The sequence below is a fragment of the Copadichromis virginalis genome, linkage group LG2 (genome assembly GCF_057382275.1).
Source record: "Copadichromis virginalis isolate Kocher_CV1m ecotype Utaka linkage group LG2, C_Virginalis_male_GT1.1, whole genome shotgun sequence".
In the NCBI taxonomy this organism is placed as follows: domain Eukaryota; kingdom Metazoa; phylum Chordata; class Actinopteri; order Cichliformes; family Cichlidae; genus Copadichromis; species Copadichromis virginalis.
The window spans coordinates 22,961,308-22,983,394 of record NC_140619.1 but is presented as its reverse complement, the minus strand read 5'-3'; the positions used below and the strand labels follow the sequence as shown (position 1 = coordinate 22,983,394).

Below are 22,087 nucleotides of genomic sequence, written 5' to 3'. Positions count from 1 at the left end.
TTGGACTATATCTGTAACTAGGAGGGAGATAACGATCACAGAGAGGAGGAGAGGAGCACTTTCACTGTAACTGTGCAGCGTACGCCCGGTCGATGGGGCGGTAGAGGAGTGCTTAATAACTGTTAAACTGCTCTTGCTTTTCACATTACTCACAGAGTGTAATTCAATTTCAGCCACAGCTGGTTTCACTTTTAACTTTACAGCTGAGCTCAGTCATGTCCCATAATCTGACCTGATAAATAACCAGCTTTTATTGAATTTGCAGAGAAAATAGGGTCCAGTATAAACCTTCACGAGAGACACGCAGAGGTGAACACGAGTTTGGCTGCAGGGCGTTTAAGCTGAATGAGCATATGTGTGTGTGTAAGTGGGTGTATGGCAACTATTATTAACTGGCATACACGTGTTAGTGGTGTGTGTGTGTTTCATGTTTTTTAATCTAATGAAGGCAGAGTATACTTACACGTTCCGACTCTCTGCTGAGCCTCTCTCCTGTTTCAGGATGCCATTTCACATGATTGGAAACAAATGACTTCGGGGTCACATTTCTTTCCCTTTACTGCCTGTCAATCACAGTGGAACAGTCCAGAAAAAATCAACACACAAAAAAAACACAAGCCACCCTTTCTGTTGTTTCATAAGCGCAGCCTCCATGTTATTTCAACCAGAGGATTATGCTGACTCAGTATAAGGCAAATTCATAGAGCGGATGAATGGGCAGATATGGATATTCTTCCACAAGTTGATGAAAGGTTAACCCAGCTGTTACCTTCAACACGCTATGGGGTCTAACCAACACAGCAAAAAGATGGATAGTAGATCCTGTGATGTCACCCACTGGTTAGTAAATTTATAAAGCCTTGAGCTCAACTTTTTCACATCGCCATATTGAAAGCGGATATAACGGGAGAGCACGGGACACCACACAGTCTTTGGCTAATGACTTGTGATTGACAAGTTGTTAGAACTTGTTGACAAGTTCTTAGCCTAAGAGCTAACAAATTGTCAACGACTTAAGATTTACAAGTCAATGAGCAAACTAATTTGTCCTTTCTGTCTTAAATTATAATCAGATTTCACAAAGTGAATTTCATATTTTTTCTGTATATAAAACTAGTGACTCAGCCCATGAAGTCACCAGGAAAGTGTTTAACGAGGGAGCTAAGGGCCATTTTCTTATAGACTTAGCCTACATACAATACACATCCATCTTTTAAGTGGTTTTAAAACACGGTTTCTTTAACTAGCCAAGTAATATCCTGCTAAATTATAATCTGTAAATACATGTAACTCTCATTACTGAGAGTCGAAGGAACTATTGTTGCTTTTATATTCTTCCAAGTTTCCAATTTTATGCTAAGCTAAACGAAGCTAAGATAACCTAAGCTAATCATGTAAGAACCCTGCTTCCGGGTCCAAACTACTCTATGTTTATTAAGGTTCTATTTAATCTGAACAAGCCCCTAAAAAAGGTATTGATAACTGTCGGCCTATCTCGGTTTTTATTACCACTGTTCATTTTAAAGCTTCGTTTTAAAAACCTTACAATGTAACTACAGCCCAGCTCACACGGCAGTATATTAATGACTAACCCCTTATTGTGAATGGATTATCTCTGTTGTTCTTCTGACTGAAGTTTGGTCCGTTTACAGCATCCTGCCATGCGATCGCATTTGTCCCTAACCATCGGGAACACCCGCGTTAACTTATCGAGTGGAAAAAAGTTAACGTTCATCCTCCAGCTTCACTGTGCTAATGTGTTTATATTATGCTAACCATAGCTGTGTAGACAGCTAGCCCAAATTCAGTATCCCAGCAAACGTCACTGCTGTTTAGTTTCCTGTCCTTATTTATGTCGGAAGCAGAGCTGTATGTCTTAATTTTTTCAGAAGTCTCTCAGTCAGAACATGGTATATTATGTTAAGTGGAAACTAGCGAGCTAACTTCCTGTTAACTTCTAACGCCATTAAATTTAATAAATTCTGTTTTCATGGATGCCTGGATGTTAAACTTAATTGTTACACCTGGTAGAGCAGCCACACTGATCATTTTATTAAAGATGAAAGAATTTAAACAGTTTTTAGCTCTCAGTGATGCTGCAGTGTTAGTTTGACTTTGGGACCTGAAGTGGAGTTTGGACCCGGAAACAGTTGATAACGTCAGACTTAAAGACCGGATACTTTTGCAGTTAGCCAGGTAGCTTTTTTTTTTATTTTTTATTTTTTTTATTTGTTATATGAATTCTGCTTTCCAGATGAAATTGGAAGACAGAATTTACAATTCCCAGTTAGAATTTTCATCTTGAACAATTTAAATCAAACAAAATTAAAAACAATAAAACAAAAAAATTCCAATTTGGAAAATCGGAGCAGTCCCGCAAACCCCAAATTAACAATCCAAGATGGCATGAGCGAATGGCAGTAAAAGTGTAAAACCTTTAAAAACAATTAAATTGAATCTTTACTGCCACTATCACGTATTTGTGACTTGCTAAATAAGCCATTCACGGAGTACTGATCAGGATCTATCCATAAGCGTGCTGCAGGGGTGTTTTTAACCATAAGAAAACAAGTATTGCACTGCTTTGCTAGTGACATATGACTGGCTCTACCTCCTGAGAAGCGAAACAAATCCTGTTTTTTCTTGCTTTTCTGACTTTACTGCTGTAACGAGTTCTGAAATCCACCTTTTCTAGGTGGAACATAGACTAGCGGCATATTTCTCCTTCTATTGGCAGAAAAATTGTTTGATGGACATTGATGAGGTACAGCTGTTCAGCTTTTTGACCATTACAGGTACACCATTCATCGTGGACTTTACGTAGTAAGACATGATACTATGAACACTGCTATATGCTGAAACCAACAAGTATAAGCCTACAGTGTAAGTGTGCTCCTTCATGTATTAATTCACAATGTGCAGTCATGGTAGATGGCTGCCCCCAGCTTGGGCCTGGTTTTGCCAGAGGTTTCTTCCTGTTAAAAGGGAGTTTTTTCTTCCCACTGTCACCAAGTGCTCACAGCAAAGGGGGTTGTTTAATTGTTGGGGTTTCTCTCTATTATTGTAGGGTCTTTACCTTACAATATAAAGCCCATTGAGGCGACTGTTGTTATGATTTGGTGCTATGTAAGCAACACTGAATTTAACCGAATTTTATCAAACACAGTTTTAGCTATTTCAGACTCTATGAATGTGCGTCAAACCTCTTGTTTATCTTTTTCAATTTAGCACACTCATATTTAGGCCCACATGCTCATGTTATCTTTTTCCTTCTAATATCTACCACAAGCGTGTGCCTGCTTCACTGAAGAGTGACAGGTGCAATGTTCAGCCCTCCTGGTATGAAAGCAATTTGTCTAATTGAAAGATCAGGAATTAGAAGGGAGTTTAAAATGATTGTCCTATGCAGGCCAAATGGAAATGACAGACAGTATCAAATAACCTGTCCAGATTATGTTGGTCTGCAGACAAAGAGCAGGCTGTTTGATAGCGGCGCACCTGACCATTCACCAAAACACGGGCCATCCCCTTACCGAGATCCTCAATTAACTTCTTCCTGCTATTTCCACGTCCAGCTCACATTAGCTCACCGCCATGCTCGGCTGTGACAAGTAAATTGCTGTTTGGTTATGACCGTTTGTCGGGAAACAGGCCATTTCCCTCTCCCTCCCTCCCCACTTTTCCTAAACTGCTGTTCCTAGCTCTGCTGAGAGGGAGGAGAGAGACAGGGATGAACGGGTGCTGGTTTCTGACTGAGCTGAAGGCAGGAATTATCACATCAGTGGCTGAACGGGTGTGCCCCATTTGGTATGAACGCAAAAAAACCCCCAAAACAACTGTGTTGTGTTGGCCAACGGTAGTGATAGCTTTTCATTTGACTCTGAACAACACAACAATCAAGAAAAGAGCTGATTTAAACTGTTTCAGGGAGCAAAGCTCTTGTTCCGAATAAAGGGCTCTACTGAATAACCATTTCACCTCCATGCATCTCTGATTAGCCTTATTATTGGTAATAAAATGCAGGAATGGAAACTGGCTGCCTGGATTCTGGCAGCTGTGGTTCTTCCCCTAAAAATCACACAGAAACCTGATGAGCTCATGTTATTAGTCAGGGGTGGCCAGGCCTGACGCAGAGATTCAAAAACACAAAACATGCTTTTGTTCACTTTAAATGGACAGCGGCAGATAATTGGAACATAATGTGCACCCTTTCATCATGTCTCCTTCAAACTCGCTTCCTGTTGCTCAATACTGCATGTGTGCTTTACTCTGAAATACATTTGGCATTTATGTTCAAGCAGAACTGTCATTATGCGTGTGCTATGTGTGCACTGCCGTGTTTGAAAGTGTATAAAAAGACCATTTGGAAGTTGTGGAGCTCAACAAAAAGCACGAAAAAACTTTAATGGGCACTTATGGTCAGTTTAACAAACACGTTCATTATAATAGTTCTGTTACATACCTCATTGCTGATGCTCTTTGGTAACACTGTTACAGCCCTTGATGCAGTAAAACTGTGGACTGAACTGTCAAAAGCAATCTGTCCCGAATAAAAATCTGCATCCTGCCTGAACAGGAATGTTTCTGTTTACTCCGTTTTTGGCTTCTCTGGCTCTAGACGAGATTGCAGAATGAAAAGGAGCTGCTCGCAATCTGCCTCGGGATCGCTTGTTTGTGCTGGTAACTCCAACACGTTTGTGTAAAAGAGTTTATAAATACAAAGAAGTCCCCACAGCCACATTTCTCCTCTCAGTCGGATCAAGGAGGATCAGCCCTTTCTGTTTTGTGTGTTCAGTTTTGGGATTGTAATGCTCAGTGGGCCGGAGCCCGCAAGTGCCGTCCAGCCGTCAGAGGCAGTGGTTGGTGGTCGGGAGCCAGGGAGGCTGGCGCAGCAGACAGTCTGTAGTGTCTTCGGCTAGTTTGGGGTGCCGGGAAATGGCTGCAAGCTGGGGGTTCAGAGGGAAGCTGTAGCGGTAGAGGCAATACGGGCTTACAGTGTCTGAGAGATGTGGGGGGAGAGGAGAGCTCTGAGGGCTGAGAGGGCAGTGTAAGGGGAGTAGGCAAGGAGACCCCGGGGACTCGTGAGGACACGGGTCCCTGCAGTGGGGCGGTTTCTTCCCCTGCAGCGCAGAGAACAGTGGGAGGTCTGTGAGAGGAGGCAGAGGGGAGAAGCCTCTCAGTCTGTCTGCTCCCAGGGAGGAGAAGGCTCTGCTGGGCAGAGGGGAAATGCTGGGTGAGGTGGTGGAGGTCTTGCTGTAGAGGGGGAGAGTGAAAGCGTGGACAGCGGCGTCCTGGCAGGACAGCGGGTGAAGGGATGAAGATGAAGAGACGGGAAGGAGGCTCTTCACACTGCTGGTGGGCGACCCTGAGCTCCCTGTCAGCGGACAGGACAGGAAAAAAATAAGACACTGATCAACACGGTAAAAAAGTCAAATCTCAGAAGTAAATAGAGCTGGAGCACTTTACCTTGGAGCTGTATGGTGAAAGGCTTGAAGTCCAGGCTGAAAGGGCCTCTCCAGGGATATGACTCGAGCAGGCCATCCAACACTCCCCTGCACACACACACACACACACACACACACACACTTATTTATACATACTGTAAAAGCAATGAAAAACGTTATTCCAGGTATTTAAATTTTGGTACTGAGAGGTGTGAAATTCTGCACTACTCAGCTCAGCTTTATTTGTAGGTTTTATGTGGCTTCAGATTTCAGTGGTTGAACTTTAAATCCCTCTTGGGTCCTTTAGTGGAGCACTTTCAGCTAAATAAAAAGTGTTTATGTTCAGCGTTCAGTGAGAGTTTGCTATACCTATTCCTTCCTGGATCTCGGAAGCCTTTGGCGAAGGGGTTCCTGTCGATCTTCAGTTTTGTAATCTGGCCCAGAGGAGAGGAACAGACACGGGTTAGAGTGGATTTGTCAACGGTTGACGTGCTTAAGCTAACAATGAGCTCAGCTTTTACAATAGAGTAGAGTGGCAGAGCACCCCCGCGGGACTGCATCTCCCAGCAGCACCCAAGTCGATCAGCCATGTCAAACAGGGGTTCTTGCAGAAGGGGTTCAGGGTCGTTCGGTTTTATCCTGTGCTTTAATAGGCCGTGGACGGCTGCAGTCGGCGCAGTCACAGCTCGTTACTGCGTTTCTGTAATAACACGTTCACTGATAGTAAAATGAGCCCTGATGAAAAGAGCTGGCAGTCCCTGCGGAGGGCTCTGTTACTGGAGGAATGGTAGCCAACAGCAGGGTCAGGTCCCCTCGACGGGAACACACACACACCCTCTCTGAGCAATTGGACCAGCAGAAAATCAGAACACTGCAAATTTATGATTTGGCTGCGAGCACATGGAACCGGGCCTCACTGGCTTCACAATGTGGACATTTTATGAGGTCAAGCAGCCTGAGCTGTTCACTGGAACATCATCATAACAACCGTGCCAAGGAAGAAAAGGCTAAACATCTGTTTTTTGATCAAATCTGGCAAACAGTAGTAACACAGAGTCACTGACTGATTTTTCTTTATTAAACATCACTTCATTTTGTTAATGTTCCAATTCATGAAAAAGTCAGATGTTTATTAAAGAAACAATCCAACATTAGTGCGCTTAGTTTCTGAGCTCAAACCTTCTGTTTGTGAGAAGTATTGAGAAGTATTTCAGCACTGCTGCTGAGTGTTACCTGCTGGTTCTGGTAGGCTGTGACTGTGGTGAACTCTGTTTCTGGGAAGGAGAAGCTGTGCACTCCGTCAGCAGGCAGCGACTGGATCTGAGACAAGTCCATGCGAGGGTTGTGTTTGATGATGTGCACACGTGGCTTGTATTTATGCATCGACTGAAGAATGATCTGCATCATGAGACGAAGAATGAAAGGCTTTTTATTTATTTATTTTTTAAGGTGGACATCAATTTGGAATCATCTTTCAGATCAGAAACGGACATGTCAAGTATTACAGCTGCATGTTCTTTTTTGTTTTTTATATAAAAAAACCCCTTTAAAATAAAAAAAATGCAATTTTGTAAATCTGTCATTTCCATTTTTTGTGCTAACAATCCAAAAAAATAAAGAAAGTTCTGGCAAAAACTAAATTTTGCTGTACTTTGTAGTTTTTAAAAAAATGTAAAACAGATTTTAAAATAAATTTCATTCTTAAAAAAAGGAAATTAAAAAAGTGGATTTCAGGCTGTTTTAGATATAAATCTTCTTCTGGTGCACGACAGTAGGTTACATGATTAACAGGATAATGAAAGGAAATATCCAAGTCTTTAAAATACAATTATGAAGAGCTCTACGTTTTATAAAAGTATTTAGCACAAATGTGCCTTTCATCAAATAAACCTAATAAAACATCAAATATGGTTAAATATGTCATATTACTAACAAAGGTCTGACAAATTATTAGTAATACACTATGGGTTACATGTGACCTCTTTGCGAACAAAACAAAATATATGAAACAATTATTTTGTTCCTCATATATTGTCATGGAGTAAAACTGGTCTCCTAGAAGGTTGTTTGGGGGTTTTATAGCACAATTTTTTGAGGTGGAATATTAATATTATCATTTTTTAATATATATTTGGGAAAGTAGATTAAAAACACTGAAAAGAGTCAAAACAAATAAACATGTAAATGTAACAGCACAACTGTAAAAATTTGTGGTCCTAACATCTCGAGCAGCTGTGTTAAACTCATTTTGCGTCGTGGGCCACATACAGTCCACTTTGATGTTAAGTGATCTGAAATGGGCCGGGTCGGTGAAACAACATGATAAATGTGTAAAATCATAGAAAAGGCTATAATAGTTCACTGTTCTGTAATTATAAAGCCTAAAGCTCTTCTTAATACAGTTTAATATAAACAGACTATCCTGTAATTACAAACGTTTTTGTTTTTTAAATTATTGTGGACTCATTAAAATTTTCATATTATTTGATATTTAATATTTGAAACAGTAACTTTCCTGTAAATTTAGCTCTTTATCTGTTAGTAAATTACTGTAATGTTGTATGATGAAAGGCGATGGAGGTGGAGAGGTTTTATTAATAGGAAAAGCTGTAAAATTTATGAAATTAAAGATAGAAATTTAAACTCTATCCACTCCTTCCCATTTTCTATAGCTGCCCAATGGGCCGGCTTAGAGTCTTCAGCGGGCTGATTCTGCCCCCCAGGCCTTATGTTTGACACCTCTGATCTAGACTATTTCTTTTCACAGGAGAAAAGCCCAATAAAAAAACGGTAATGTGATATATGAGGTTTCACAGTGGAGGGAAACGCTTTCTAAAATAAACTCAGCACTTACTGACAAACAGCAATATGTTAAGAAAAAAAAGTGAAGACAATAAAGTTAATTAAAAATGCGTAAAATGTCCATTTGAGATTTTACACTGACCACGAGAGATGTGGATTTCGAGAAAGTTATTCTTGTCTTTTTTCTTTTCTTTCTTTTTTTTTTAAACATGAAATTAATTTCATAAACACACAAGTTCCAGCGTGGACGTATAAACAGCAGGATCGAGTCGAAAAGCCTCCAGATGCCTCCCTGGTCACAACATTTGCAGATTGCTAAATCTTTCGCGGTAAACTTTGGAGCTGAGAAGTATTTCCGCTTCCTTCCTCCCTCTAAGATATCCAGGTTTCCCCTCGATGTTACAAATGTGTAGGAGAGCAGTTTAAGGACTGAAACTCTCAACGCAGTCAGAAAAGCAAAAGCAACACGCAGAAACACATAAAAATGATTAAAAAGATTTGTTAATATCATGATCTAATACACAAAAATTAAAGAATGATCTTCAGCACATACGCTTTAAAAACGAACTCCCTTTTAATCTTAGTGCATCTGATCCTTATCCAAAGCAAGAAGAGCAACAGGAGGCAGCGTGTGGGTTACCTACATGTCCCTTATCGTCCATCTCGTTGTTGGTGAGCTTGACTCGGTCAAAGCTGATGACCTGACGCATCCACGTCTCTCCTGCGCACGGGGAGTCCGGGTGCACGTAGAGCCGCGGCGAGATGCAGGAGTGATCCGTGTTTCCAGCCACCATCCACTGCGAGCTGTGGTACACATACCTGCGTGGAGGAAAGCGCGTGTAAGTAAAAGGAAAAAACAACAACAACAAGAATAAAAAAAAATCGGCGCTCACCTGTAACGTTTGGAGTCCACGGGCATGACGTCCATCGCGATATAATACTGCTGGCAAGGGTCCAGATTGCGCACCTTGACGCGCACAGAAGGAAACATTCTCCTGATGAGAGGAGAGGAAAAATAACAAGAGAGAAGTCGTGTTTGATCTCTTTAATGAAAGCTGCTTAATAAAACTGTTAAATGCGTATTTGGCCATCACGGATTTCAGTTTATAGCGACGTCTTAAAGACAAGAAGAGGCCGAGACGCTTCTGCTTCTGCCGGCCAGGTTCACAGGAAAGTTCAGGGACCTCCAGGGGCCCTGAGGGCGTCGTCACTGTCCGAGATTTACAGCGCGTGTTGTCGGTGATTGAGTAAACGGAACTTAGATTTCCGCGCGCAGTCATGTTCCAATAACTCATTTATCTGAGCAAGAACCCGTTTTCTGCGAACCTGAGATAGAAGCTTAATTACACTCCCAACAACAAGTTTTCTCTGTGCAAACGATGCGTCACATAAAAGAGATCTTACAGATCGGCAAATATGGGTAAAATACTTAGCTAAGAATGATTTAGAAAACGGTTTAGTTCATGAATATGAGTTAATTCACAAAAGCAAAAGTAAGTGACATATTTCCACGTGATGAAAAGCCACTTTCAGTTTTTGTTCTGAACCTCATAATTTGTTTAATGATAGCTGCCTCGTTAGTTTAGGGAGTGATCTTATTGTACACTGTTGTTCTTCTGCTCGCCTCCGATTGGTTGTATCTTGATAGAGCGTTTTAAAATCCTCGATAAAGCCGCACCTGTGACCGCAGAACAGTTAATGTAATTATCATAGCCTGATAAGCCCGCTCCACATTGGATTTTATTTGCAACAGACGCTTTAATGAGGAAGCACACCTTCAGTTATCATTAAAATGTAGACAAGTCTTTTTTAAATTTATTTGCGGGGGTAATCCCCTTCAGAGGCCCGGACTGAAAACTAAACCGACGGGTTTAAATTGCACTAAGATAAAGTATCTGATTAAACTGTCGTTTTAACTGAAATCTCAAACTGTGGCACTAAAAACATAACTGCACTGTATCTGGTGATCTACAGAAAAACGGCTGTAGCTCTTTGCTTGTTAACGTGGAGGCAAATACAGTTGGAGTTTAAACGTTTTAAATAAAAAAGCTGGTTAAAGTTGGTAAAATCAGCAGGAAGACGGCTTGTGCGGGGCTAAGACTTCACACGAACTTCTTTGAATTTAGTCTTTCTTGCGCAGATGTTTTACCTTCCGGCTTTAGTGATGATCATCTCGGTGCCGATCTCGTAGAATCGCCTCCACAGCTCGGAGCCCTGCAGCTCTACTCGGACCTCTCTGTCCGGCCGACAGTCGCTCTCCTTCGGCTTCTTCTCCTCGCTGCTCGGGTCAGAGTCTTCAGTCTGTGATCTGTCAGTCTGTCCCTGCGGGTCACAGGCTGAGGGGTCCTCTCCCCTCCTCGGTGTCGGACATGCTTTCTGTAGCTGGTTGATGGGATATTTATTCTGGTCTGAAAAGTGGGGAAAGGAGTGGAAAAAAGAGAAATGAGAAAAAACACAGAAATGTGTCTATTTTTTTTTTAATATTTAATGGAAAGCCAGAACTTTGGAAGCTCTTTTAATTTGGGGAAATTTTAAAAATTGGTAATATTATAAATCTTATTTTACTTCATGAATGTTAAAGTTCCTAGAGCGAGCTAATTTTAGCCCTATTCCTCAAAAGCAAGTTCACGTGATAACTCTTGAGTTTTAACTGATTGAATATATTCTAAATCATGAGAATTTTAATTTTTGAGAACTTTAAATGTGGCCTAAAGATGAAAAATCAACTGAACCTTGCAACTAGAAAGTTGTGCGTTTTCTGTTTTTCCCCCCAAAATTGTGCGTAAAAGTCCTTCAAATAAAAAGCAGCAGGGTGCTCTCGGCGGTTAAGCAAAAGTGTCCTCACCGGGAAAGATGCTCCTATCGCCGCTGGTGTCAGCGCTGCTCGGCTCGTGCTCCTCCGACACTTTAATCCTCTTGCAGGGCTTCCCGACCAGCGCCTCCACCGAAAAGGCGTGAGCCCGGGAGCTCAGTCCCTGCATCCTGGTGGGAAACACCGTCTGTACGGCTCCTGTATTCCCCCGAACTTTAACTTCGTCCCGCACAAAGTTCAGCCTCCTAGCTCGCTCAGAAGAGGACAGGCAGAGCAAACACCAGCAGCCGCAGCACCTCAGGGAGCTCCGCGTGACGCTGCGTAATTAAACCGCTGCGTTCCCATGTGTTCTCCGAGACGCGCGCCCGCATCAAAAACACCTCCCTGATTATTGGCACGCCTCTTCTCACTACAACATTTCCCCCCTTTAACCGGATCAACTTCTCGCCTTCCCTCTCTCACAGAGAGCTCGTTCCTCCGGTTCCGCTCTGCGCGTCATAGAGAAGGAGGGGAGAGCGCGCATTCCTTCACGTGCGGCCCCGCGCCGTAGTAGACATCCACCTAAACTCTAATGTAACCTGAAATTCATATTAACTGAAACGAATGAGAATAAAGTGAAATAATAAAGAGTGAAATAATGACATTCATTTCATAATCAGTATTTTTGCGCTCGACGTTGGAACTTTGGAACCAAAACAAGCAGCCATTTGGCTCAATACGCACCTGAATTAAGCTTATCTGAAATATCTTTTTGTTTCTTAACGTTGAGAGAAAAGTAAAAGGACTCGATAGATGTTGGATATTTTTTGCTGTGTGTTACTTTGGTCTCGGAACAGCCTGTAGGAGCATGTTTGCGCGCCTCACTGTCCTCAGAAATTCAAAATTCTTAGGTCAGTTCATAAATTTGGGCAGTAATCTTCGACTCATATTAAATAATAAAATTAAACGTTTAAGACAAAAATAAATTTGATGGCTTGAATTTATCCTGTATCTTCGTCAAATGTAAATGTTGTAATGTAAAGGACTTTTTTTTTTAAACAAATAAGCCGTTCATTTGCATTCTAAGATGCTCTCCTATTTAGACGGCCCATAGGTTAATACACTTATTCTGTCAAACATTGTAAGGAGGCGAAAGGCACAAATATTTAGATCTGTTAACTCGGACCATCTGGAAGGTAAAATATCACCGTGAAACTCTCTGCATGTCTGCTGAAGCTAACATTTCCTATATTAATTTGAAGGCTTTCCGTAAAGCGCGCTCACGTCTCCCGTTTCCTTGGTACAGAAGTGGGGTTCTTATTCGTGGTACCCGGTGAGGTTGTGCGCAATAGTCTGGTTCTCATAAATGCGTGGATCAGATGGAGTTTGGCGCACAGGGGGAAGAAAAAGGGTCTGTAATGACAGCTCGGGATTATTACATTACTGCTCGACATGAAATAGATCCGCTTTACACAAATAAAAGTCAGCAAAGGCTCTATTTAAAATGTTTTTTAATCACATGGTGTAATTGCTCTGAGGAGAAAACAAATGAGGGCTGTGTTTACAGCACGGTTGGTTTGGTTGCTGATGGAAATCTCTGACAACAGCCGGGAAATGGAGAACTATGACCAACCGGAATCACATGTTCCCTGTCATCATATAACCTGCTGTCGGACCCCGGCCTTCGTGTTTATTCTTTCCTAACTTGTCGTTTTCTTGCAAAGCATCTCAAAGCATCTCAAACACCCGCCGTGGTTTCAGGCTGGGGGGGAGGAGGGTGTAGCAGATCGGATCTGGCTGCGGCCTGCTGCTGCTGTTCCTGCTGGCTTTTATTGGAAAAAGACGCTCAAAACTGATAGAAATAGCCTGCGCAGTCTCTTTCCTCGCATGTTTGAGAGATTGCTTTCCGTGCTGTCTTCGCCAGTCAGCTCATAAATCTTTCTCATGGGATTATGGGATGTCAGGAGAGTGATGACGAGCGATCGCCTCGCCTGGCTTTCTGCTAAACGGCCCGGCACCTTCTTGTTGCTTTCTGATTTGGCGCAAACCTGCGGCCGTTCAGGGATGGCTGGCACACATGTTTCCTCTTATTAAACACAATATGCGTGCACGCGCTTGGCGGAAACAAGGGATTCAAATCCAATTAAGAGGGAGGCCTCGGGTTTCCATTAAAGCGGAAGTTCGATGACCAGCTGCAATTAGGTTTCCCATTCATTTTTTTTCGCCTTCCGGCTTCTCGCTGCCATGCTGTTGATTTGTATACAGGGCCTTAATTAATAGCAAATAATTGGCCTTAAACTAAAGGACCTTTATTTGTCCATAAGAAGTGTTTTTCTATTATCTGCACTTCAGTTTTCGCGTTGTTTATTCACAGCTATTTGTTTTTTCCAAGTTTGTGCCTATTTGGAGCTGAAGGCCAGGGCCCAAAGAATAATCACCACCAGCCACACACCCATGTGCTGTATGTGCGCACAGGCTCACAGCTCGCAACGTGTGTGTTTATAAACAGGCCTGGCTGTCTGTGGCTCACTGCTGAATGGATGTGACGGGGCTCCCTTATGGTTTGTTTTAAGTTGGGTCATGTGTGTGTGTGTGTGTGTGTGTGTGTGTGTGTGTGTGTGAGAGGCTTATTCTGGGCACGGGATGCCAGCTCTCTTGCCAAACGTCAAACTTCCACTGCCTGTCTCCTGTGACGTTTGCAGAGTGATTAAATGTAGGACGGTGGCTCTAATGGGATGTGACCTCTCTGCTCTGTGCTGGTACATGGATGACGGCTCACCTGGAGTACTATGACTGCTATGACAATGATGTGCTCATTTTTGTGTTGTTTGCTGTTATCGTCATCGTCTGCTCCTGTTTTCCATTCGAAGCAGACGTGGAAAAGGACGCATAAGGAAGCCCAAACAGAAGCTATTCATCCTCATGTCATCATGTCCAGGGATGTGCATCTGTGTAATGTCACATCTGCTACTCATAACCTCTGCCTTGTCCCTCTTCTTGGAGGTACAGCAGTGTCTCTCAGACTTTCATGTCCCTGCAGGAATGAAGCCTTCATTCACATTCACTGCCTCTGCATCTGCAGCAGCACTCATGTGAGAGTCACTGGGACTGATCACATCCTCTTCTACTTGTAATTAATTAACTCTGTGTGCCAGCACATCGTGGTTCTTGATTTGCTGTTGAACGTCATCCAAACGCTATCTTCCAAAATCTGATGATGAAATGGTAAAAAAAATGTAAGAGACCCTTAAGTTTATCAGCAAATGGATTGTAGAGCTATTTGCTGTTTATGTTCACAACTGTGAATTTAATGACCATCATATACTCAACACATAAATCCGGCATGTGGGAGTTTCACACACTCTCTGCACATCATCACCGCATGTAAATTAATTTCTGGATTTACAGTTAGGTCCCCAAAGAACTTTTTTTTTTCTGAATCATTTTGTAGCTGAATTTTAAACCAAACAATCAAGATGGGATTGAAATGCAGGCCTTCGCCTTTACTTCAGGCAGCTTAACAAAAGTATTCATTAACTGCTCAGGAATTTCAGACATTTTTATACACAGTCCCCAGTTTTCAGAGGCTCGGCAGTAATCCTACAGTTAAAGCAGTTTCACAGATGAGGCCTCTTTTCATGTTATTTTGTAACAAATTAAGCAGGCAGAAGATCTGGAGTTGACCGTTGAACTCTCTCATTTGGTCTCTCTTCACTGGAACCATGAGTTCTGAAAACATGTCAGTGCCAGTGAGGGAGGTTATTCTTAGGAAGAAAAATCAACTATTAAAGAGAGATAGCAAAACGTAAGAAGTGTCCAAATGAATAATAGTATAGTGTAGTCAGAAAGACTACAGAGGAAACCTAAAGTGGATGATTGCAGAATTCTTTCCTTCATTTCTTCACAGCATCTAGCCAAGTCAAAAACACGTTTGAGGAGGTTGGAGTATCACTGTCTGCAATCAACAGATTGGACACACACATTCAGAGGATTCTTGAGTATATGGGTTACACTTAAGAACAGGAAGGCCACATGAGACTTTGTCAGAAAATATCTTAAAGAGCCTGAACAGTTCTAAGATAGATGAAACCAAAATGAACTTTTTGGGAAGAGAAAAGTAACTGAAACATACCACATTACCTGCCTAACATGGTGCAGGTAATGAACAGGTCCAAATGCCTTTGGACATGAAGCAGTTGAGTAAGTACAAATATCTAAAGAATGGTCACTTTTGACTTGCTATTCATCACTATCTCCTTGCTTTTATCATGAATGTCACAATTATTTATACTTGTACCGGCTGAATAGTCATTGTCCTTACAACTAATAGTCTTCATTTCATTGCTTGTGTCAGTGCACTCAAAATTTTTGAACATCTTGTCAAACAATTTGTACACCCATTTTGAAAACCCTATTTTTAAGGAGTTTCCATGAAAATCTCCATAAATTACTTTTCTCAGGTGAACCTTATCTCACACTAATGAAAATTGGTGTGTGTTACTCTTACTTGCAACCAATGAAAAGCCTCTTCTACCCAGTCACAGGTGAATCGCGTTATAGTATCCCCTACTCTACAAGTATATATATAATGTGTAAACCAACAGACAGGCATGAGGTGCATACTGAATCTACAAAACTGCAGAACATGGAACGTCAGCCTTGTGGAAGAGGGGTGAGAATCGGTGGAGGACGAGGACAAAACCGGGTAAGAAGAGGCCAACCACATAGACACGTTCCTGACGAAATCAGGGCAACACTTGTGGATCATGTGATAAACCATGGCCTCACAATGGCCGAGGCTGGTCGAAGGGTGCAGCCAAATGTTGGGAGAACTACTGTAAGTTCTATTATTCAGACATTTCGTCGGGAAAACGGGTGAGCATACTGTAATGTAGTTATTCAGCACAAACTAATTTGCTCTGCACTTTCATAGTCCTACAGGAGACTTGCATTAGGACATGACCTTATCTTTACATATAGACGTACTGTAACTGAAGCGCAGACTAGGCCCAGGTGTGGCATAGTGTGCTGTGGTACAATACAGTAATGCTGTAAAGAAAGGAGTTTTGAATGATAGTCCTGTAACAATTACTGTAAGCATGTTTGTGCTTATTTATGTTTGTGTTTTTTTTGTTTGTTTTTTTCATCTGCATCTCAAAAAGGACTGCCAGACAACCTGGAAGAGGTGGAAGAGGTCCACTTTTGACTCCGCAGCAAGAGGAAAGAATTTGTGCAATGGTGGCTGCAAACAACGCTTTGAGACTGAGAGAAATACAAAGAACTGTCGTAGAAGATGAAACCATCTTCGGAAATATTCAGTCAATATCAATTTGCACCATAGACAGAGTCCTCAGACGGAATGAAATGTCCATGAAGCGATTGTACAAAGTACCATTTGTTTTTTTTTGTTTTTTTTGTTTGTTTTTTTTGGAAGTGACATCAGAAACAGCAGCATGTGACATCACGTGATGGCGGAGCTTCAGTTCATCCTTTGTCATCCTTTTTTTTTTTTTTTAATAGGACAGGGGGAAAGAATGAAAGAAAGAGGGGGAGAGGAAGAAAGAAAACCAAAGGGGAGAAGAGACGGTGAGAAGGGGGGGAAGAGAGAGAAAAAAAAAAAACAAAAAAAACCAAAAAAAAACTCCTGGGTCACCTGTATGGAGAGAAAGAAAAACAAAAAAAACAGGGGAGACAGCAAACAACAAAGAGCAACATAATAATAAAAAAAATAAAAAAAAAAGCACCATCACAATAAACTAGCTAGTCATAGATATCAATAGTTACTAAATAGTAAACGATATTGTGCAGCACGCAAGATAGACAGCGCACAGTGTGCTTTGAGGCAGCAGCCAAGAAAGCTGTAGTCCGCGTCTGTGAATACCCATGTGTACACCTGTGTGCATACCTGTGTGGATCAGCATGCTTGCATTCCAAAGGTTTCTCCATGTAATGATCTGCTAGAGAGTGTGGGGAGCCACAGCCCTGTCCTCTATGGTATCAAGCAGGTATGGAGGAGATCAAAACTCCAGACATCCAGAGGCCCCCAGAACACAAGAGACCAAGGAAGACCCACAGAGGGGCAGCCGCGCCACTGTCCCAGTAAGAGCTAAGGAGAGTCCCAGATGAGAGCTCATTCAGCAGCCGCGGAGCAGAAGCCAGGGGGAGTTGCAGTGACGCGCCCGTGAGCTCCGCCGGCAGCCAGCTGTGCCTGAGTGACCGAGCCCCAGGCCGAGAGGCCGGGGGCACCCCACCTCCAAAGTGGCCCGAGTGAGCCCCAATAAGCGGCCGCCAAGGAGTGAGCCGGTGTGTACCCGGACGCCCACCCCCAGATACAAAGAACCACCAACGCACCGATACCTGAGGGAGTCCGCCACCGGCAGGGGAAGTGGTGGTGGGTGGAGATAGGCCTCCAAACCTTGGAGGGCCCGAGATGTCCCCAGAGAGGTGGCGTCTGATACCCAACCTGACATATAGACACAGACATACAGGCACACACAGACACAAACATCCATTCCCACCCTCATGCTCTCATAAGTACCAAAGTACCATTTGAACGGAACAGTGATCGAGTGAAGGAGCGCCGTCACCAGTATGTACAGGTAAAACATGTTTGCATATGTACCTCTGTTTACTGTAAAAGTTTAGGCCATGCACTGCACTTACATTTATGCATGTTACTGTAATCCTATTTACAATTCAAACTGTACAATCTGTTGTGCCAAATGCACCATTACAGAATTTTTCATTCTCATCCTTTGTATAGCGTATCCTGGAATTGGAAGCCAGGGAACACCTGCACACGTTTGTATATCTTGACGAAGCGGGATTCAATCTCGCAAAAGGCAGACGGCGTGGACGCAATCACATTGGAGAAAGAGCCACCGTTGATGTCCCAGGCCAACGAGGAGGAAATATTACAATGTGTGCAGCAATCTCAGAAAATGGCGTTCACACCCATATTCCTCGTGTTGGTGCATACAATACACAACACCTGTTGGCTTTTCTGGACGCTCTTTATAGGGACCTAATCCCACAAAATGAAAGGGATGATCCTGGTGACAATCGGACAATGCATGTAGTGGTTTGGGATAATGTTGGCTTCCATCACTCTGCTGTAGTCAGGCAGTAGTTTGCAGCACACGACAGGATACTTATGGAATTTCTTCCTCCTTACACTCCATTCCTAAATCCAATTGAGGAGTTTTTCTCTTCCTGGAGGTGGAAGGTATATGACAGGCATCCACATACCCAAATGACCCTGCTAGCAGCTATGGATGCAGCTTGTGATGACATCACAGCAGAGTCTTGCAGAGGGTGGATTCGATACTCCAGAAGATGCTTTCCCCGATGCATCGATAGAGCTGACATTTGCTGTGATGTTGATGCAAATATGTGGGCAGACAGACGGGAGCATCTAGATATCATTGATTGATATGCAACAGTGTCTGTTTTTCAGTTTTTTGGTGTTTTTCTTTCTTTTCTTCTTTTTTTTGTTTCATAACTACTGCAGTAAGGTTTACTGTCTAAGTGGGTTTGTTTGCTGTAAAATGTTTGATTTACTGTATTTCCCCAGTTGCACAATGCTGTGAACAGTTTCAATTAAATATTATCAAGAGTGCATATGAAGTGTCTTGATTTTCCTTTACAAGTTATGGTTTTCAACATGCCATGCATGCTGTCCAGACTTGACATGTCCTTGGGAAGCACCTACAAAGAAATCGTCACAATGAGAACATGTTCAAACCATTTGATTTTGTGACCAAAGGTGCTGGTGTAATGACTTGTAATTGTGACAGCCCTGACACTTTGATATAAGTACTTGCTTTTGATGAAAATAATCTGTTTTGATTAAGGGACTTGCTTTTGAAGCATTGACTACTTATTTTGAGCAACTGACTTTTCTTTTTGATGAAGTGACTCACTCTTGCAAGTTATCCACCATGTTTTGCAGTTTGCACTAATTGTTTTGAGAAGAGCCTTAGTAGTGGTGCAGAGATCAATTCTGTTGTGAGAAATGCACCAAAGCAACTGAGGAAAAACTGTAAGAACAGGAAGGCCACATGAGACTTTGTCAGAAAATATCTTAAAGAGCCTGAACAGTTCTAAGATGAACCCAAAATGAACTTTTTGGGAAGAGAAAAGTAACTGAAACATACCACATTACCTGCCTAACATGGTGCAGGTAGTGTTATTGCATGGGCATGTGTGGCTTGCAGTAGAAGTGGGACTCAAATGCAGGGGGGGGGGGGGCAACTCCAGGCCTGTGTCGGCCAGTGTCCTGCAGGTTTTAGATGTGTCCTTGATCCATCACAGCTGATTTAAATGGCTAAATAACCTCCTCAATAAGTCGTGTCATTCCCCAGAAGCCTGGTAATGAACTAATCATGTGATTCAGGTGTGCTGACCCAGGGTGAGATCTCAAACCTGCAGGATACGGCCCTCGAGGCCTGGAGGTGCCCACTCCTGCACTAGTGTTTATTGATGATGTGACTGCTGATAGAAGCAGATGAACTATAAAGTGTACACGCCTGTACTCTTTGCTCAGATGGTGTAAAACAGATTAGACAGCCTTTAGCAGTGCAAATGGATAATGGCCCAAAACACACTGCAAAAGAACCACAAGAGTTTCCAAGAAATGGATCATCTTCGATGGCCAATGGCCAGTCATCTGATCTCAACTCAACAGAGCAGCTTCAGTTATTAAATACAAAACTGAAGCTGCTCTGCAGAACGACCAACAAACAAACAGCACAGACTCATTAGCCTTTACTTGACATGGAGAAATTACCGTACACTCACATATGAAATCACCCAAGAAAGGCCGTTTCTGAACCAAGAGAGACGCCTGAAAAGGACCTGGTTGCATTATGAGAAGCGGAGGATCTGAGGCTTTTCAGCTTGACACATTTAAGGGAATGAACAATAAACAAACCGTCTCCTGGAAGTTATGTTGATATGAAGTTAACTTGTAGTAATGGCGCTGTGTCTTGTGCTATGTTGACTTTTCCAATATTTAATCAAGACCATAATGTCAACTATGTGCCGTGAGCGGCTAAACACACCCATTAATAATGTTAGTCATAACAGTTCCCATAGTGGAAATTGGGAACACTGTATTATAAACATTGTGTTGTTTAAAAAAAAGAAAAAGGTATCCGGTTGGTGTTAAATTTGTACCAAAATGCATATGACAGAAAAAATTAGTTTGAGATTAGTTTAGATAGAAAGCTCAGCCTGTCTCTGCTCCTCAGCAGCACATTTCTAAATCAACTACAGATCATTTAGTCTTGGGGGGGTTGTTATGAGTTATTACAATAGTTATAGACGTGGTGAAACTCTGTCTCCCTCTGTGGATCTCCTCTTGCTGTCTGCTCTCTGGGTCTCTAGCCTGGCAGCATGTGGGGATCTTGGGCACAGGGCCTGGTACTGCTGCCCCCGCCTCCCCCTTTGCCCGCAGTGCAGGAAGATTTAATGGCTCATGTGTCACGGCATCCAGCCTTCACTGGCTCCTTCTGTCTCAGCCCGGTAACAAAGGAGCGAGGGCAAGAGGAAAGCAGGAGAGGAGAGGAGCGCCTCTGCCAAGATGCAGGCCTCCTCCTCCTCTCACCACAAGTGTGTTGTGAATTATGTCCTCCCTCTCCCTCCCTCTTTTCTCTCCCTAAGCTTTTACTTATCCCTTACTACTCACCCTCTTCCCATTAAAAACATATAGATCTTCATCTGTCCACAATGCTTTCATGAGGCCAACTGTGAAACTGACTCTACGGCACATTCGTCTCACTTGTTTGGATAGCTAATTCTTTTTGATGAAAATTGCTTTCTCTCTCTCCCTCTCTCTCTCCCTGCCTCTTTCTCTCACTAACTCCCCCTGGCTGCCAGTAACAGTGTGGTTAATGGCTGTGGTAAAAAGAAACAAAAACAGCCGTAATTGATAATGAGAGTCAGACTCTGCATGTGAGGGTCTGAGCCGAGCATCTTTTCTCCCTCGCAGACAGCCCAGACGGGGCAACTCTGCCAAGCAGGACGCTGATTGAACGGGGCACCGGGAAAGTTGGGATTTAGGAATAGATCCCTGGGAATGAGAGCTCTACTTCCCAGAAGGATGTCAAGGGGTGAAAAACTAATCTGCCGGGTGTTAGGGTGTAATTTTCTAATACTGTAATGTGTAACTACCACACGATTTTGGGAATGTTTGGATAGAGCGATGCATAAAAGTGAACGACGCTCCAACGTAAATACACTTTCTGGATGGCTCGCTGACTTGAGCAGGAGTTTGAAATGTGTTGAGTGCTCCTTTCGCTGTTGTTAACACGTATGGTGAGAGGGGGAAGTAGTAATTATTTGAGGGGGGGAAATCCGTCGTTTCACATGCATGCGGTGGAAAGCTGTTGAGGAACCGTCACGCATGTCTTTATCTGTTTCTGTCCCACAGCGCACAATCGTTCTGAACACCAATATTTATTTATTTTTATCAAAGCCACACCGCAGCAGAGGAGGGATTATTTTTAGATTTCCCTGATAAATGAGGGGTTTCGTGTATCTGGATGTGGTCGCAGGCGGCCAGGGAGAAGGGTGAAAATTTAGGAGAAGAAGAAGTTGGGTGGAAAGAAAAAGAAAGAAAGATCTGGCAGAGCTACAAAAGCTTTTAAAACATGTGAAAAATCAGCAGTTCTTTAACAGTTAGCTTGTCATTTTTATTTGCCTCTTCAGATGGTGGCAGTGGTTGTCTTTCAGGCTGTGCCAGCTGGGATTGGCTGCTGGCTCGAAGGCGCAGGCCTGGCCCCGGTTAGCACTCTTATTATCATCACCACACACTGTAATTCACATGCCAATCACAGCTCTGAGGAGCGCAGGACGGAGGGGAGCAGGGGCTGGTTAGAAGGGGGCCGCCGACTGGAGTGATGGGCCGGGCAGGGTAGCGACTGTGTGCTGAATACTTCCAGCAGGCCCTAATCGGACCTTTCATTCCCACATCTCTGCAGAATGAGTCTGGATAGCGGTATGATCAGTTATACAGGGCTGGCCTGTGTTGAAGCAGGAGGCCGTGCTG

At 42.9% G+C, this 22,087-nt stretch overlaps 1 protein-coding gene and 1 long non-coding RNA gene across 4 annotated transcripts in view; both read right to left on the bottom strand.

Moving 5' to 3' along the window:
* Nucleotides 1-4,379: 4,379 nt before the first annotated feature.
* Nucleotides 4,380-11,227, bottom strand: tbx22 (T-box transcription factor 22). The gene is made up of 8 exons (XM_085474145.1): nt 11,092-11,227; nt 10,396-10,654; nt 9,140-9,241; nt 8,891-9,065; nt 6,678-6,842; nt 5,814-5,878; nt 5,467-5,552; nt 4,380-5,374 (listed from the first exon to the last, which is right to left on the bottom strand). The coding sequence occupies exons 1-8, from the start codon at nt 11,225-11,227 to the stop codon at nt 4,848-4,850; spliced, it is 1,515 nt and encodes a 504-aa protein (XP_085330271.1). The 3' UTR covers nt 4,380-4,847.
* Nucleotides 11,228-21,725: 10,498 nt separating this feature from the next.
* Nucleotides 21,726-22,087, bottom strand: part of LOC146717297 (uncharacterized) — a 5,979-nt gene continuing 5,617 nt past the window's right edge. For all 3 annotated transcript variants that reach the window (XR_014923120.1, XR_014923123.1, XR_014923124.1), the window contains exon 3: nt 21,726-22,087. This exon is cut by the window's right edge and continues 86 nt beyond it. This is a non-coding gene — a long non-coding RNA (uncharacterized LOC146717297).